At 41.0% G+C, this 17,339-nt stretch overlaps 1 protein-coding gene across 1 annotated transcript in view; it reads left to right on the forward strand.

The window, feature by feature from the left end:
• CLSPN (claspin) overlaps nucleotides 1–16,853 on the forward strand; it is a 31,353-nt gene extending 14,500 nt beyond the window's left edge. The window contains exons 14-25 of the mRNA XM_008517503.2: nucleotides 71–225; nucleotides 793–1,019; nucleotides 1,845–1,956; nucleotides 3,292–3,367; nucleotides 3,598–3,701; nucleotides 12,917–13,081; nucleotides 13,178–13,299; nucleotides 13,545–13,672; nucleotides 13,998–14,103; nucleotides 14,681–14,763; nucleotides 15,025–15,186; nucleotides 15,494–16,853. Of these exons, the coding sequence (XP_008515725.2) occupies nucleotides 71–225; nucleotides 793–1,019; nucleotides 1,845–1,956; nucleotides 3,292–3,367; nucleotides 3,598–3,701; nucleotides 12,917–13,081; nucleotides 13,178–13,299; nucleotides 13,545–13,672; nucleotides 13,998–14,103; nucleotides 14,681–14,763; nucleotides 15,025–15,186; nucleotides 15,494–15,604 (1,551 nt within the window). The 3' untranslated portion in view covers nucleotides 15,605–16,853. The remainder of the gene's footprint in view (nucleotides 1–70; nucleotides 226–792; nucleotides 1,020–1,844; nucleotides 1,957–3,291; nucleotides 3,368–3,597; nucleotides 3,702–12,916; nucleotides 13,082–13,177; nucleotides 13,300–13,544; nucleotides 13,673–13,997; nucleotides 14,104–14,680; nucleotides 14,764–15,024; nucleotides 15,187–15,493) is intronic.
• The last annotated feature ends 486 nt before the right edge of the window (nucleotides 16,854–17,339 follow it).

Genomic DNA, 17,339 nt, shown 5'->3' on the forward strand with positions numbered 1-17,339 from the left:
TGTTGTTGTCATGACAGTGAATGACATTTGTGAAATGTTTTGTTTTTGTTTGGTTTTGTTTTGGTGCCAGAGTTCAGGAAAGCTGTCTGAGCCTTCACTTCCCATAGAGGATTCCCAGGATCTGTATAACGCCTCCCCAGAGCCTAAGACACTTTTCCTAGGAGCAGGAGACTTCCAGTTCTGTTTAGAAGATGACACCCAGAGCCAACTGTTGGATGCAGATGGGTAGGTAGTTTTATGTTTCTGTGGGTGGTACTGCTTAATTTTGTTTAAAAATAAAGTGAGCTTCTGTTACTCCATCTGTGCCTTCTCTTCTAAGAAAGAGAAGGTGTACAGACCATTAGTATTACATTCTACAAGTCTGAACAAAGTCTGTCCAGAAAATAAAACGTAAATAAGCCTTGCTGGCATTCTGATCCTTCGATCTCTGCCTTATTTGAAATGCATAGCTCTTGTAAGGGCATCAGACTTCCCTGTATCCATCCTACTATGTTATGATTGTTGGATGGGATTGAGAGTTACAGACTTGTGGCACGTTACATGGACATAACACCAAGCCTTACTCTAGCACCATCTGAAATCACCCTTTCCCCTTTACCTTTTGAACAGCACTTATTCTTTCATAAGACTTCCCCCTCTCTCTGTAGATTATCACAAGGCTGAAGTTTGAATCTTGTCTTCTGGTTTGGAATTCAGCTTCTAACTTTGGTATTAGAAATGTGTTCAGAGCTTTTCACCCACTACCTTGTTTTTTTCCTAGAGAATTTCTTACACTCTTCCTTGTGCTTGTAGGTTCTTAAATGTTAGAAACCACAGGAATCAGTACCAAGCTCTGAAGCCTCGATTGCCATTGGCCAGTATGGATGAGAATGCCATGGATGCTAACATGGATGAGCTGTTGGATTTGTGTACTGGAAAGTTCACATCGCAGGCTGAAAAACATCTGCCCGGGAAGAGCGAGAAGAAAGAGAACATGGAGGAACTTCTGAATCTTTGTTCAGGAAAATTCACTTCTCAGGGTAAATATCCAACAGAGAGCATTACGCTCACCACAGCCAAATATCTTAAGTCAGTATCTTTGAAAGCCCCTTACTCTTGGGTAAAAAGTTCATAGAAGGGGCTGGCCCCGTGGCCGAGTGGTTAAGTTCGCGCGCTCCGCTGCAGGCGACCCAGTGTTTCGTCAGTTCGAATCCTGGGCGCAGACATGGCACTGCTCGTCAGACCACGCTGAGGCAGCGTCCCACATGCCACAACTAGAAGAACCCACAACGAAGAATACACAACTATGTACCAGGGGGCTTTGGGGAGAAAAAGGAAAAAAAAAAAAAAAAAAAAACTCTTAAAAAAAAAAAAGTTCATAGAAAACAGGGCTGTGGTGGATTCTGGCATGTAGGCTGAATTAACTGCTTAGTTCTCTGACATTTAGAGCTCTTAGTTTCTTAGGGTGGTAAAGTGTCGACTTAAGACTGCTTTAGCTTTGGCCTTATGATTCATCGTTTATGGTTAATATGTATGCAAAGCTTAGAACAGTGTCTGGTGTATAGTAAATTTCATATAAATGCTAACATATTATTTCCACCTGCACACTTCTTTCTCCACTACCCCCCACCCCTGCTAGAATGTCAGCTCTGTGGGAGCCAGGATCTTTGTTTTGTTCACTGCTATATCTCTGGTGCCTAGCATATAGTAAGCACTAAATAAGGATTTGTTAAATGAATGGATGGTGAGCTCCTTTTGGCAAGCTTACCTTAAAACTATATGAGCAGGCATGTCTTTCGATGGCTGGGAAAAGAAGATTAAGCTGTCATTCCTTGGTGACAAATCTTTTTCTTGCTGTGATGTAGATGCCTCCACTCTGGCTCCATCAGAGTTAAATAAGCAGGAGAAGGAGAGCAGCATGGGTGATCCAATGGAAGAAGCACTTGCTCTCTGCTCAGGCTCCTTCCCAACAGACAGGTGAGTCTCAGCGTTTGGTGGGAACCTGGGAGGGCACGGTCTTCTGATAAAATCTTGGGGTCAGGTTCTCTGAGATTAGCAATAACTGGTCATCTTAGGGGCTTCATATCCTGAGTCTTGCAGTGGGTTTGAGTCTCATATTTACATAGTAAGGAAATTATAATGCTTTCATTTAGTTGGTGGAAAACAGGGTAAAAAAGGGCAAGAATAAGCACATGAAAGTGCTCAACATCACTGATAATTAGGGAAATGCAAATAAAAATCACAATAAGATACTACCTCATACCCATTAGGATGGCTACCATCAAAGAAAGAGAAAATAACAAGAGTTGGCAAAGATATGGAGAAATTGAAACCCCTGTGCACTGCTGGTGGGAATGTAAAATGGTGAAGCTGCTATGGGAAACAGAATAGCAGCTCCTCAAAAAATTAAAATATGATTCAGCAATTCCACTTTTGACTGTATACACAAAAGAAGTGAAAACAGGTATTTGTACATCCATGTTCGTAGCAGCGTTATTCCTAATAGTCAAAAGATGGAAGCATCCCCAGTGGATAAACAAAATGTGTTGTGTTTAAATGCGTTTCCTTCCCTTAAAAGGAAAGGCAATTCTGATACATGCTCCAACACAGATGGACTGTGAGGACATCATGCTAAGGGAAATAAACCAACCACAAAAATACAAATACTGTATGAGGGACTTACAGTAGTCAAATTCATAGACGGAAAGTAGAAGGGTGGTTGCTAGGGGCTGGGGAGAAGGAAGAATGGGGAGTTGTTTGATGGGTATAGAGTTTCAGTTGTGCAAGATGAAAAGAGTTCTGGAGGTTGGTTGCACAACAATGTGAATGTACTTAACCCTTAAAAATGGTTAAGATGGTAAATTTTATGTTGTGTATTTTATCAGAATTTAAAAAATTTTTTTGTTTAGGGCAAGGTATCTTGTTTACTGTTTCTTGAAGAGTTTGTTGGTGCTACTAAAATATTTTCTTTTACTTTTTTATTTTTTTATTTATTTTTAATTTTTTTTAAAGATTTTATTTTTTCCTTTTTCTCCCCAAAGCCTCCTGGTACCTAGTTGTATATTCTTCGTTGTGGGTCCTTCTAGTTATAGCATGTGGGACGCTGCCTCAGCGTGGTTTGATGAGCAGTGCCATGTCCGCACCCAGGATTCGAACTGACGAAACACTGGGCCGCCTGCAGCGGAGCGCGCGAACTTAACCACTTGGCCACGGGGCCAGCCCCTACTAAAATGTTTTCAATTCTTAAGTTGGCTGAGTGCTTATAATTTGCTTCTGACAACTTATTTTTTGATTTGTTGATTTGCATTTTAGGGAAGAAGAAGGTGAAGAGGAAGAATTTGGAGCCTTTCGGCTTGTCCCAAATGACAATGAGTTTGATAGTGATGAGGTGAGTTTTATGGGAACAAAATCATCATAACTGAACTCCATGTATTGATGCTGTAGGTTTTGTTTTGTTTTGTTTTTCCCTAGACTGAGTTCTTGGGAATTTTGTTTGGCATCTTATCAGAAGCAGTTTCCTAGAATGGGATGTTTGGGCAGAAGTTTATAAATCCTGTTTTAGTTGAGGATACATTTTATTCTGTGTAACTTGGGGAGTGATACTATATGATTTTGCAGGATGAACACAGTGACTCTGATAATGAAGATCTGGCGCTCGAAGACCACGAAGATGATGATGAAGAAGAGCTCCAGAGGCAATCGGAGAAGTTGAAAAGGCAAATGTAGGTGATCTGTCCATTCTTCAATTGCTAGAAAGTTGTTTGTTTGTTTTTAAATTGAAAATAGTTTATTTGAACAGGCAGTGAGATTATAGGTTTTCTCCATTTTTAATTTAAGATTTTATTCTTTAAAATTGTAGGGTTTTTTTTTAAATTGATGTTATGATGGTTTACAACCTTGTGAAATTTCAGTTGTACGTTATTATTTGTCAGTCATATTACAGGTGTACCACTTCACCCTTTGTGCCCACCCCTCATCCCCCTTTCCCCTGATAACCACTAATCTGTTTTCTTTGTCCGTGTGTTTGTTTATCTTCCACAGATGAGTGAATCATACAGAGTTTGTCTTTCTCTATCTGGCTTATGTCGCTTAACATAATACTCTCAAGGTCCATCCATGTTGTTGTGAATGGGATGATTTTATCCTTTTTTATGGCTGAGTAGTATTCCATTGTGTGTGTGTGTGTGTGTGTGTGTATACCATATCTTCTTTATCCAGGCATCAGTTGATGGGCACTTAGGTTGCTTTCACATCTTAGCTATTGTGAATAATGCTGCAATGAACATTGGAGTGCATAAGTCTCTTTGAATTGCTGATTTCAAGTTCTCTGGATGGATACCCAGTAGTGGGATGGCTGGGTCATATGGTATTTCTATTTTTAATTTTTTGAGAAATCTCCATACTGTTTTCCGTAGTGGCTACATCAGTTTGCATTCCCACCAGCAGTGTATGAGGGTTCTTTTTTCTCCACAACCTCTCCAACATTTGTTATTTTTTGTCTTGGTTATTTTAGCCATTCTAACAGGTGTAAGGTGATATCTTAGTGCAGTTTTGATGTGCATTTCCCTGATGATCAGTGATGATGAGCATCTTTTCATGTGCCTATTGGCCATTTGTATATCTTCTTTGGAGAAATGTTTGTTCATATCCCCTGCCTATTTTTTGATCAGGTTGTTTGATTTTTTGTTGTTGAGTTGTGTGAGTTCTTTATATAGTATGGAGATTAACCCTTTGTCGGATATATGATTTGCAAATATTTTTTCCCAGTTGGTGGGTTATGTTTTTGTTTCAATCCTGTTTTCCCTTGCCTTGTAGAAGCTCGTTAGTCTGATGAAGTCCCATTTGTTTACTCTTTCTATTGTTTCCCTTGTCTGAGAAGACATGGTGTCCGAAAAGATCCTTTTATGACTGATGTCAAAGAGTATACTGCCTGTGTTTTATTCTAGAAGCCTTACGGTTTCAGGTCTTACCTTTAGGTCTTTGATCCATTTTGAGTTTATTTTTGTGAATGATGAAAAAGAATGGTCAATTTTCATTCTTTTACATGTGGCTTTCCAGTTTTCCCAGCACCATTTGTTGAAAAGACTTTCTTTTCTCCATTGTATGCCCTCAGCTCCTTTGTCGAAGATTAGCTGTCCATAGATGTGTGGTTTTATTTCTGGGCTTTCAATTCTGTTCCACTGATCTGTGCACCTGTTTTTGTACCAGTACCATGCTGTTTTGATCACTGTAGCTTTGTGTATATTTTGAAGTCAGGGATCGTGATACCTCTAGCTTTGTTCTTTTTTCTCAGGACTGCTTTAGCAATCCGGGGTCTTTTGTTGCCCCATATGAATTTTAGGATTCTTTGTTCTATTTCTGTGAAGAATGTCATTGGGATTCTGACTGGGATTGCATTGAACCTGTAGATTGCTTTAGGTAGTATAGACATTTTAACTATGTTTATTCTTCCAATCCATGTGCGTGGAATGTCTTTCCATCTCTTTATGTTGTCAGCAATTTCTTTCAGGAAAGTCTTATAGTTTTCATTGTATAGGTCTTTTACTTCCCTGATTAAATGTATTCCAAGATATTTTATTCTTTTTATTGTGATTGTGAATAGGATTGTGTTCTTAAGTTCTCTTTCTGTTAGTTCGTTATTAAAGTATAGAAATGCTACTGATTTATGTAAGTTGATTTTGTACCCTGCAACTTTGCTGTAATTGTTGATTACTTCTAGCAGCTTTCCAATGGACTTTTTAGGGTTTTCTATATATAAGATCATGTCGTCTGCAAACAGCAAGAATTTCACTTCTCCATTTCCGATTGAGATTCCTTTTATTTCTTTTTCCTGCCTAATTGCTCTGGCCAAAACCTCCAGTACTATATTGAATAAGACTGGTGAGAGTGGACACCCTTGTCTTGTTCCTGTTCTCAGATGGGTGGCATTCAGTTTTTCCCCATTGAGTATGATGTTGGCTGTGGGTTTGTCATATATGGCCTTTACTATGTTGAGTTACTTTTCTTCTGTACCCATTTTATTCAGAGTTCTTATCATAAATGGAGGGACCGGCCCAGTGGTGCAGTGGTTAAGTGTGCACGTTCTGCTTTGGCAGCCCGGGATTCACCAGTTTGGATCCTGGGTGCAGACATGGCACAGCTTTGCAAGCCATGCTGTGGTAGGCGTCCCACATATAAAGTAGAGGAAGGTGGGCATGGATGTTAGCTCAGGGCTAATCTTCCTCAAAATAAATAAATAAATGGATGTTGCATCTTGTCAAATGCTTTCTCTGCATCTATTGAGATGATCATGTGGTTTTTGTTTCTCATTTTGTTAATGTAGTGTATCACATTGATTGACTTGCGGATGTTGAACCATCCCTGTGTCCCTGGTCTAAATTCCACTTCCGCATGGTGTATGATCTTTTTAATGTATTGCTGTTTGGTTTGCCAATATTTTGTTGAGGATTTTTGCGTCTATGTTCATCAGTGATATTGGCCTGTAGTTTTCCTTCTTCGTGTTGTCCTTGTCTGGTTTTGGGATCAGGGTGATGTTGGTCTCATAGAATGTGTTAGGAAGTGCTCCATCTTCCTCAATTTTCTGCAGTAGTTTGAGAAGGATAAGTATTAAATCTTCTTTGAATGTTTGGTAGAATTCTGCAGAGAAGCTCTCTGGTCCTGGACTTTTCTTTTTGGGGAGGTTTTTGATTACAGTCTCTTTACTTGTGATTGGTTATTCAGATTCTCTATTTCTTCTTGATTTGGTTTTGAGAGGTTGTAAGAGTTTAAGAATTTATCTGTTTCTTCTAGGTTGTCCAATTTGTTGGCATATAGTTTTTCACAGCATTCTCTTATAATCTTTTGTATCTCTCTGGTATCCATTGTGATTTCTCCTCTTTCATTTCTGATTTTATTTATTTACATCTTCTTTCTTTTTTTCTTAGTGAGCCTGGCTAAGGGTTTATCAATTTTGTTTGTTTTCTTGAAGTACCAACTCTTTGTTTCATTGATCCTTTCTTCTGTCTTTTTTGTTTCAATTTCATTTATTTCTGCTCTGATTTTTATTATTTCCCTCCTACTGACTTTGGGCTTTGTTTGTTCTTTTTCTCATTCTGTTAGGTATAGTTTGACATTGCTTAATTGAAATTTTACTTGTTTATTGAGGTGAGCCTGTATTGCAATGAATTTCCCTCTTAGGACCACTTTTGCTACATCCCAAATGAGTTGGTATGTGTGTTTTCATTTTCATTTGTCTCCAGATAATGTTTGATTTCTCCTTTGATTTCTTCAGTGATCCGTTGGTTGTTCAGTAACGTGGTGTTTAATCTCCACATCTTTGCTGCTTTCCCAGCTTTATTCTTGTTATTGATTTCTAGTTTCATAGCATTATGGTAGGAAAAGATGCGTGATATTATTTCAATCCTCTTAAATTTATTGAGGCTTGCTTTGTTTCCCAACATATGGTCTATCCTTGAGAATGCTCCATGCGTACTTGAGAAGAATGTGTAATCTGCTGTTTTTGGATGGAGTGTTCTATATATATCTATTAAGTCCATCTGGTCTGGTTTTTCATTTAATTCTACAATTTCCTTGTTGACTTTCTGTCTGGATGATCTACCCATTAGTGTTAGTAGGGTGTTGAGGTCCCCTACTATTATTGTATTGTTGTTGATATCTCCTTTTAGTTTTGTTAATAGTTGCTCTACATACTTTGGTGCTCCTGTGTTGGGTGCATATATATTTGTAAATGCTGTATCTTCTTGGTGGAGTGTCCTTTTTATCATTATATATTGCCCCTCTTTGTCTCTCTTTACCTGTTTTGCCTTGAAGTCTACTTTGTCTGATGTAAGTATGGCGACACCTGCTTTCTTAGGTTTGCTGTTAGCTTGGAGTATCATCTTCTGTCCCTTCACCCTGAGTCTGTGTTTGTCTTTGGGGCTGAAGTGTGTTTCCTGGAGGCAGCATATTGTTGGGTCTTGTTTGTTGTTTTTTTTCAAAGAAAGCTTTTTTTTTTTTAAGATTTTACTTTTTCTTTGTCTCCTCAAAGCCCCCTGGTACATAGTTGTGTGTGTGTTTTTTTTTTCTTTTTTTTGAGGAAGCTCAGCCCAGAGCTAACATCTGCCAATCCTCCTCTTTTTTTTGGCTGAGGAAGACTGGCCCTGAGCTAACATCCGTGCCCATCTTCCTCTACTTTATATGTGGGACGCTTGCCACAGCATGGCTTGATGAGCAGCGCCATGTCTGCACCTGGGATCCGAACTGGCAGACCCCAGGCCACCAAAGTGGAATGTGTGCACTTAACTGCTACACCACTGGGCTGGCCCCAGATAGTTGTGTATTTTTAGTTGTGGGTCCTTCTAGTTGTGGCATATGGGATGCTGCCTCAGCATGGCTTGATGAGTGGTGCCATGTCCATGCGCAGGATTTGAACCAGCGAAACCCTGGGCTGCCAAAGCGGAGTGTGCTAACTTAACCACTCAGCCATGGGGCCGGCCCCTTGGGTCTGTTTTTTAATCCATCCTGCCACTCTGTGTGTTTTGATTGGAGAATTCAATCCATTTACATTTAGAGTGACTATTGAAATGTGGGGGCCTAATGCTGCCATTTTATCATTCATTTTCTGCGTCTCCTGCATATCCTTTGTTTCCTGTCCCATGAATTTTGGACTACAAATTCAGTTAGGTAGTTTTCTATGTTGGTTTTCTTAGTTTTCTCCTTATTTGTACTTTGTGTCTCTGTTCTAATTATTTCTTTAGTCGTTACCAGGTTGTTTGTATAAAACATCTCATAGATGAGGTAATCCATTTTCCTTTTTTTTTAAAGGTTTTATTTTTCCTTTTTCTTCCCAAAGCCCCCTGGTACATAGTTGTATATTTTTAGTTGTGGGTCCTTCTGGTTGTGGCATGTGGCGTACTGCCCTAGCATGGCCTGACCAGTGGTGCCGTGTCCGCGGCCAGGATTCGAACCAGCGAAACCCTGGGCCACCAGAGCAGAGCGCACGTGAACTTAACCACTCAGCCATGGGGCTGGCCCTGAGATAATCCATTTTCTTATAGCCTGTTATTTCCTTAGACTAAGCCAGTACCATCCCTTACCTCTTCCCCTTCTAACTTGTTATTGTCACATCTTTTTTTCTTCTTGTGTTGTGAGTTTGTGGTTAAAATGACAAGATTATATTTATTCTTGGGGTTTCCCTTCCCTTTGTCTTTAATGTTATACTTAAGCATTTGCTAACCTGTTCTGAAGGAGAGCTGCAATTTTCTGATTTTGTCTTTCTACTTATCTCCTTGCTCAGGATTTTGTAGCCCCTTTCCTTTTTTTTTTTCCCCAGGTATGAGGGCTTTCCTGAGCATTTCTTGTAGAGGGTTCTTGCAGCCATGAACTCCCTTAAGTTTTGTTTATCTGGGAAAGTTTTTATTTCTCCATCATGTTTGAAGGATGTTTTCGCTGGATAAAGTATTCTTGGCTGAAAGTGTTTGTCTTTCAGAATTTTGAATATATCATTCCACTCTCTCCTAGCCTGTAAGATTTCTGCTGAGAAATCTGCTGACAGACTGATGGGGATTCCTTTGTAGGTTATTTTCTTCTGCCTTCTTGTCCTTAATATTTTCTCTTTGTCATTGACTTTTGCAAGCTTCACTACTATATGCCTTGGGGTTGGTCTTTTTACATTGATAATGTTTGGAGATCTCTTGGCTTCTGTCACATGGATTTCCAGCTCTCTCCCCAGGTTTGGGAAGTTCTCAGCTATTATTTCTTTGAACAAGCTTTCTACTCCATACTCCATCTCTTCTCCCTCTGGAATACCTATAATCCTTATGTTGCATTTCCTACTTGAGTCAGATATTTCTCAGAGAGTTTCTTCATTTATTTTTAGTCTTAGTTCTCTCTCCTCCTCTATCTGAAGCATTTCTATCTTCCTATCCTCCAGACTGCTAATTCTGTCCTCCATATTATCAGCCCTACTGTTCAGGGAGGCCAGATTTTTCTTAATCTCATCCATTGTGTCTTTCATCTCCAGCATTTCTGATTGGTTCTTCTTTATAGTATCAAGCTCTTTTGTGACATAACTCCTGAACTCATTGAGTTGTCTATCTGTATTCTCTTTTAACTCATTGAGTTTTTTAATGATAGCTATTTTGAATTCTTTGTCATTTAGGGTATAGATTTCTGTTTCTTCAGGATTATTTTCTGGGTATTTGTCATTTTCCTTCTGTTCTGGAGATTTAATATATTTTCTCATACTGCTTCATGGCATGGATTGTGCCTCTGCATAGAGATAGAGTTTGGTTACTGCCTCCACTTGCTGCCACTGCGGGGAGGGAGCAGGAGCTGTGTAATCTGCACCCACCAAGATCCCTGTCAGCTGTTCCTGACAGACTGGGCCACTCCTTGGGATCGCAGAGGTACTGTGGGGTCTTCCATCAACTGTGGGAAAAATCACACGGGGGCTTCGGGTTGCTGCTGTCTGCTCCCACAGACCCGCCCAGACATGCTCCCTCCTTAGGGATTGCAGTGGTGTTAGGGGCTTTTGCAGCAGCTGGGAGCTTTTTCACCAAGACTCTGCCACCGTCTGGTCCTGCTGGATCTCACTTGCCCTCTCTGGGCCACAGCAGAGCTATGGGCATCTAATGTAGCCAGCAGTTAGCTTGCCCAGCTGCACCGCATCTGCTCCTAGGTTGCCCAGCCTTTGTGCTTGGTGGGCAGGGCCTCTCCACTAGGGTCGAGCTGAGACTCTCCCTTGGGCTGGCATGGGACCATGGATTTTCCCATTGAGCCAACGAGCAATCATGCTGGGGCTCTGGATTGTCCCTGCCCACTTGCATGGTCCTGCTGGATCTCACTTGCCCCCTCAGGGCTGCAGCAGAGCTATGGCTATTTAATGCAGCTGGTGGGTAGATCTCCCAGCTGCTATTGCTGAAAAGTTTTATCAGTCAAATTTTAGCTTGCTACCTTTTAACCTAAATTTGCTGGTTCTACTTTTGCTTTTTGTGATTAATACAGATTAAATAAAATCCTTTTACATGCCATCTCTTGACTGTTCAAAGCTGGTCAGGTCCTCCTCAAGTGATTTCTGTATTAAACATCTCTAGTTCCTTCAGCTGTTTCTCACACGACATTGCTTCCAGACTCCTCACGTACTGGATATTCTCTTTATCCTCAGGTGTGGTCTGACTACTGCTCTATGTTGTGGTATAGCCTCATCCCTTGTGCTGGATGCATACTACTTCTAAAGTAACCAAAGATCACAAGAGCTGAATCACTGTAGATCCTGAGGATCTGGTAGACAACTAAAATTCCCTGGGTCTTTTTTCTTATGAATTACTCTCATTCCAGGTTTTCCTCATCCTAGTCTTGGGCAAATGACCCCGCCTTTATTTTTTTAAATATTTTATTATTGTTCTGATTATAAAAGTAAGCTGTTTATTTTAGAATATTTTAAAGGATACAGAAAGATATAAATAAAAAGTCATCCATGTCCACCATCCAGAATATTTGTGGAAGTGTTGATGGTGGTTATTCCTTCATAATCTTTTTTTTTTTTTTTGGTGAGGAAGATTGGCCCTGAGCTAACATCTGTGCCAATCTTCCTCTATTTTGTATGTGGGACGCTGCCAAAGCATGGCTTGATGAGCAGTGCAGAGGTCCGCACCCGGGATCCAAACCCATGAACCCTAGGCCACCAAAGCAGACCACGTGAACTTAACCACTATGCCAGCAGGCCAGTCCCCTCATAATCTTTTTTATGCGTATATTTTTATATAGTTGAGATCCATACAAATTTTTTTTGTATGTACAATTTTGCATCTTGCTTTTCTTCCCAGTTAGCATATCCATTAGCCTTTTCCCATGACATTAAAAGTTTTATAAAGATCATTTTAATAGGTGTTCAATATTATATTGTATGTGGATGACTTTTGGAATTCACATATAGGACATCGTATCGATCCCTATGAGATTTATGTTGGTTTTTTTAGCCCATCATTCTACTCTGTTAAGATCTGTTTTGGGTTCTAATTTGTCACTTGTCAAATTAACTATCTCATACAGCTTTGGGTCATCTATAGATTTTTCTAAGGCAATGGTTCTTAAACTTTACTTAACTGCAGAGTCCTTTGTTCGAATGTAATCTTATAAAGAATAACAGCTAAAAGTTGAACTGCTCAAGGAGGCTGGATGGGAAGATTGGGAAACTGAGTGGCTATAGCCCCTAATGGAATCCCCAGGAACCCTAGGATTCAGAGGAACTCAGCTTAAAAAAAAATAACATAAGTCTGATAAAACTCAGCCTTCAGAAAGCCATCAAATTTCTGCCACTCATGACCACAGATAACAGGACTTTGAACCCAGGGTGATAGCAGATTTGTTCTTAATGGGAACTGAAATAGTAAAATTCACTAGTAGCTGTTTTGATTACCAGGAACTTTGAGGCTCAGTCATGCCTCTAACTTGGCAGTCAAGATTTGGTGGGCTGAAGAAGATCCCACTCCATTACCTTTCTATACTGTACTATCTCCAGTCTGTCTCCCAAAGCTGGTGAGCTTAAATGTAAAACAAAATAGTTTAAACCTTCCAGCAGGTATATCCCAAATGTTCGGGGGAGACTGAGAGTTCTGGCTTTAGAGTCACCAACCTAGTTAAATCCGTGTTCTGCAACCTCCTAGCTGTGTGACCTTGGGTAAGTTTACTCTGAGTCTCAGTTCTCAGTTCTCAAGTGTAAATTGAAGAGAATAATAGTACCCCCTCCTGAGAGAATGGGATAATGCCCTTAAATACAGTTATTAGCACACAGTGTGTATAAATGTTAGACTTTTAAGTATTATCCAAATATATTATAATTATTAATTTAAGCTTATTATTGTTATTAGAGATGGCTCTATATTCTGCTTTTCTTATTGCTTCCAAATTCTGTGTATATTCATTGTTGAATTTTCTAATCTTCAAAATTGTTTTCCAGGAGATTGAAGAAATACCTGGAGGATGAAGCAGAGGTATCAGGGAGTGACGTGGGAAGTGAAGACGAGTATGATGGAGAAGAGATTGATGAATATGAAGAGGACGTAATTGATGAAGTACTTCCTTCTGATGAGGAACTACAGAATCAAGTCAAGAAAATACACATGTCAGTGTCCCAACAAGCCCTTCTGAGTCGTGGGGTGTGACCCTCTAACCAGCCAGAGTGGTCCTGGTTTTGAACACCATATTTCTCCTGTTGTAGGAAAACAATGTTGGATGATGATAAGCGACAGCTGCGTTTATACCAAGAAAGGTACCTTGCTGATGGGGATCTGCACAGTGATGGTCCTGGACGAATGAGGAAATTCCGATGGAAAAACATAGGTATCTTGGTTATTGCCTTTAGAAGGAAATGGTACAAGGTGCACGTTTGTCCAGTTTAAGACCGCAATTGGAAATCAAAGTATAGCCGGCTGTTATGGAGGAGCTGGCTGTAACCATTATTTTCTATCAGTGGATAGGAAAAGTTTGTCAGTATATGGTAAACAATGGGAGTTCATTTGTGTCTGTCCACACACCCTCTCCTGTGGGGACTGCAGAATGCTGATGGCCTTAACTCTCTGCTTCAGATGATGCTTCGCAGATGGACTTGTTCCACAGAGACTCCGATGATGATCAGGTTGAAGAACAACTTGATGAAACAGAAGCCAGATGGAGGAAGGAGCGAATTGAACGAGAGCAGTGGCTTCGGGACCAGGTGGGAAGTCTGCAGGAAATTTGCCTATTCTGACCCTAATTTATGAGGAGGAGAAGACCCAGTCACCTGGCTTTTCATGATAGTTTCAAAATCTTGGGCAACATACTGCTGTCCCTTTTAGTCCTCGGATTTTCTTTTGTGCTTTGAGAAGGTTAACCTGGGCAGTTCTCTTCCTGTTTGTCCAAGTTCAATTCTTTTGTCTAAAGCAACAAAAGGTTGCAAAAAGGAAAAGAAATGATATCCCAGGTGCTCTAGCTTCGAAGCTATGCTAACTATTTGGGGGAGCTGCAGACTTCTGTTACTACTGTCTGAGTTTTATTTTCAGGCACAGCAGGGGGACATTCCAGCTGAAGAAGAAGAAGAAGTTGGGGAAGACAGTCAGTTTATGATGCTAGCCAAGAAAGTTACAGCCAGAGCACTGCAGAAGAATGGTGAGCGCTTGGTCCTCCTCAGGGTCCCGCTCCCTGGATTGTTGGTGCTGGAGCCTTGGAGGCAGCTCCAACCTTTGGGGACTGTCACAGCTTAGTCATGGGCCTCTGTTTGATAGTGTCTTAAAGAAGCCTCTCAGAGGTGTGGAGACAGCATGTTTGGATCTGAGACTGTTGGGCAGTGGACATTGTACTTGTGAATATACGTAGCTGGTTTTACTTCATGTTCAAAGGCAGCTCAGAGTCGTGAATTCTGGCTTCTTTATTTTGTTGCCCAGGATTATATACCTAAGTGTTAGAGCTAGAATTTCAACCCAGAGCTAAAGCTCTCAAACACTGCTCCACACTCTGACTACTCTTGTTTTTTCATATTAATTCTGTTAATGACTAGTCGATAAGTTCAATTTAGTTATCTTTCTTCTCATAGCCACTTACTCTAGTTTCAAGTCATCATTGTAAACTAATCAGAGTTCCTATGGCTTTAGTTTATGGGTTTGGTTAAAGGCTTCTGAGCTTGTTTAGATTTAAAAGTAATTCTACCCAGCTCTGCCCAGAACGAGCTTCTGTCTTTTCTTTCCAGTCAGTCGCACCGTGGTTATTCAAGAATCAAAGTCTTTATTCAGAAATCCTTTTGAAGCCATCAGACCAGGAAGTGCCAGCCAGGTTAGTTGGGGACTTTGTCGCCTGACATCAGGATCTGCAGTGTTATAAAGGCCCGGGTCAAGCTAAGGGGAGATTTTGTCTTTAGGGGAGGGTGGTGGCTACAGAAATGGAAGTAGGTGTCTAAGGAGCCTCCTATTTCTTTCCTACCTGAGTCGGGTAGGAATATGTCCCCTCGATACCTGGGGGAGGCAGGGAGGAACCGACTTCTCGTTCTTGCCTTGACCCTTGGAATTTGCTACCAGATGTCTCTTCTTTCCTCAGCTGAAGACAGGCTCACTGCTAAACCAGCCCAAAGCTGTGCTTCAGAAACTGGCTGCCCTCTCTGACCTCAACCCCAGTGCTCCCCGAAATTCAAGAAACTTTGTCTTCCATACACTTTCTCCTGTCAAGGCTGAGGCAGCAAAGGAATCGTCTAAGCCTCAGGTAGGGAATTTGAGAACTGATTTGGTGACTCTCCAAAGCAGAATTTATTTATTTAATTGTTTGTTTTTAAAATTAAAAAGTATATATTTTTGGCTTAAAGGCTTATGCTGCAGTGTTGATCTTGTGCTCCCCAGCCAAGGGGATTGCAACCCCCAGTAGATAATCAGCTTTGAACCTTGCCTGGAAAGTTTCTATTTCTTTTTTTTTTTAATTGTTCATGATTTAGCTTTGAGTTGCTTAAGAGCTAATTGAAGGTAAATACTGGCATGAGGGTCTTGAGCTGGCTCTGTCTCTCTCTGCTCTCTAGGTAAGGAGACGGGGTCCATCTTTAGTGACATCCCCTTCACCCAAGCGCCCCAAAGCAGACGATAGCACTTCAGGATTGAAGGAAAGCATCTTCAGATACTTGGAAAGCTAACACCATCGAGGGCGCCAGCAGCTGTGTTGAGACCGCGTTGAGAAGTATCTGGCACTGAAGGTTGGAATTGATGCTCATGTGGATGATCCCCCCTTCCTTCATAATCAGTGCATTAAGATTGTGGACAGAGATTCCAGTTCTTTCACCGCAAGGCTCTGGACATCTCTTTCCTTTCCTAGTATTATTTCCTGGGTTAGCCACTAACTTAATTCTGCGGTGTTTACAACATCGACCCACGGCATACTTGGATATTTTATCCCAGCAGCTTCCTGGGTTGATACCTCTTTGTGAAAGGGGTGGTTGGAGCATGAGGGGGAGAAGGAAAAAGTGAGGCATTACAGAAAATTACAGAACACAGTGATTGTCAATACCAGAAGGACTCTTTCACACCCCTAAGATCTGTACCACAGTGACCAGGACTCAGTGAAAGAGGGACTTCTTAGGCAGAGGACCGAGTAACCAACAGATGGGCTATTAGTCTTGCCCTTTCCATTTTTCTCTGTGCCTCTTCGCAAGGCAGCCTCAAATTTCCAATCAACCCTTGCTTTCTTTGTAGTAAGGACTCAAACTGGTACCCAAGTCAGTTGGCCCTAATTTTCTGGAGTATGAGGATGAAGATAAAGGGTTACACCCAGTGTCTGTCCACATTAGTTACTCCATGGGGCAGAGAGTTCTCTCCTGGGACTAGATTTTTGACTTGAAACACTTTTGCTCAAGGATCCCTTTTCTCATCCTGACAAGAAGAAATATAACCATTATTTATTGCATTCGGCTGGGTTGAATACATTTCCCTGACCAGAGGACAATTTAATACTTCGTTACCTTTTTTGAGAGGAAACCACCATGGAGTTTAATCAAAGTATTGTTGAAGAGACTTGCCGTCACTTCCGATTTTCCTTGAACTTCCATGAGGCTCTCAGAATTTTAGGCAGATTTTTTTCCCCCTCAGGACTGAGTGCCCCTGCTGCTTTGGAAAAACATTCCATGTGATACTGTGGTTTCACTGTCAGGAGCTGGACTTGGGAAGTTGGATGAATTGTGCCAGTTTTTTATTGGCAGATGGGGAACAGCAATTTAATTGATGGAATTAGGGTATATTTGGGTTTTCTACAGTTGTTTCTAATACTCAAGATGCTGACTTTGACGGAATTTATGTTTGTATATTTGTAATCTTGTCATGGGGAAAATGTATATAAAGAGGTTTTAATATGTATGTAGTTTTTCAATAAATCTCAGTGCCTTGAAAACAGGATTTGCTGCCCTGATTGAATGCTCCTTCTTAGGTCACTGCCTGTCTAATGTTGAGGAGCATTTTGTTTTCAGGGTATCTCCTTCCCAGGGAAGCCCTCTGGGCCTAGAGTGAGAGGCTGCTGCAGTTGTCCCCTCACTGGCTTCTCAACTCCTGTGAATTGATCAAATTAACTTACCAAGTGGTTTGGGTTCAGTGCGGGCAGAGAATTTACCTAAGTGGAATCTGTTGTTACAGCCCTTTGATTGGCAGCCATGGGTCCAAGGGGAGAGTTATTGCCCCTCCCTTTGAGCTCTCTAAATAGTGCCCAAGACCAGGCAGCCCTTGCTGGGCAAAAGAGAACTAAGGAGGGCTAGGTATTTCCCCTCTTGCCTTCCCATATCCTTTTTTGGGGGAGAGATGGAGAAGAGGGTTGCAATTGACCACTGAGGATGAGACATCAGTGCCTGAGCAAATGGTTTCTGTTCCAAACTCCAGAAAGAAAGC

This window comes from Equus przewalskii, chromosome 2 (genome assembly GCF_037783145.1).
Source record: "Equus przewalskii isolate Varuska chromosome 2, EquPr2, whole genome shotgun sequence".
In the NCBI taxonomy this organism is placed as follows: Eukaryota; Metazoa; Chordata; class Mammalia; order Perissodactyla; family Equidae; genus Equus; species Equus przewalskii.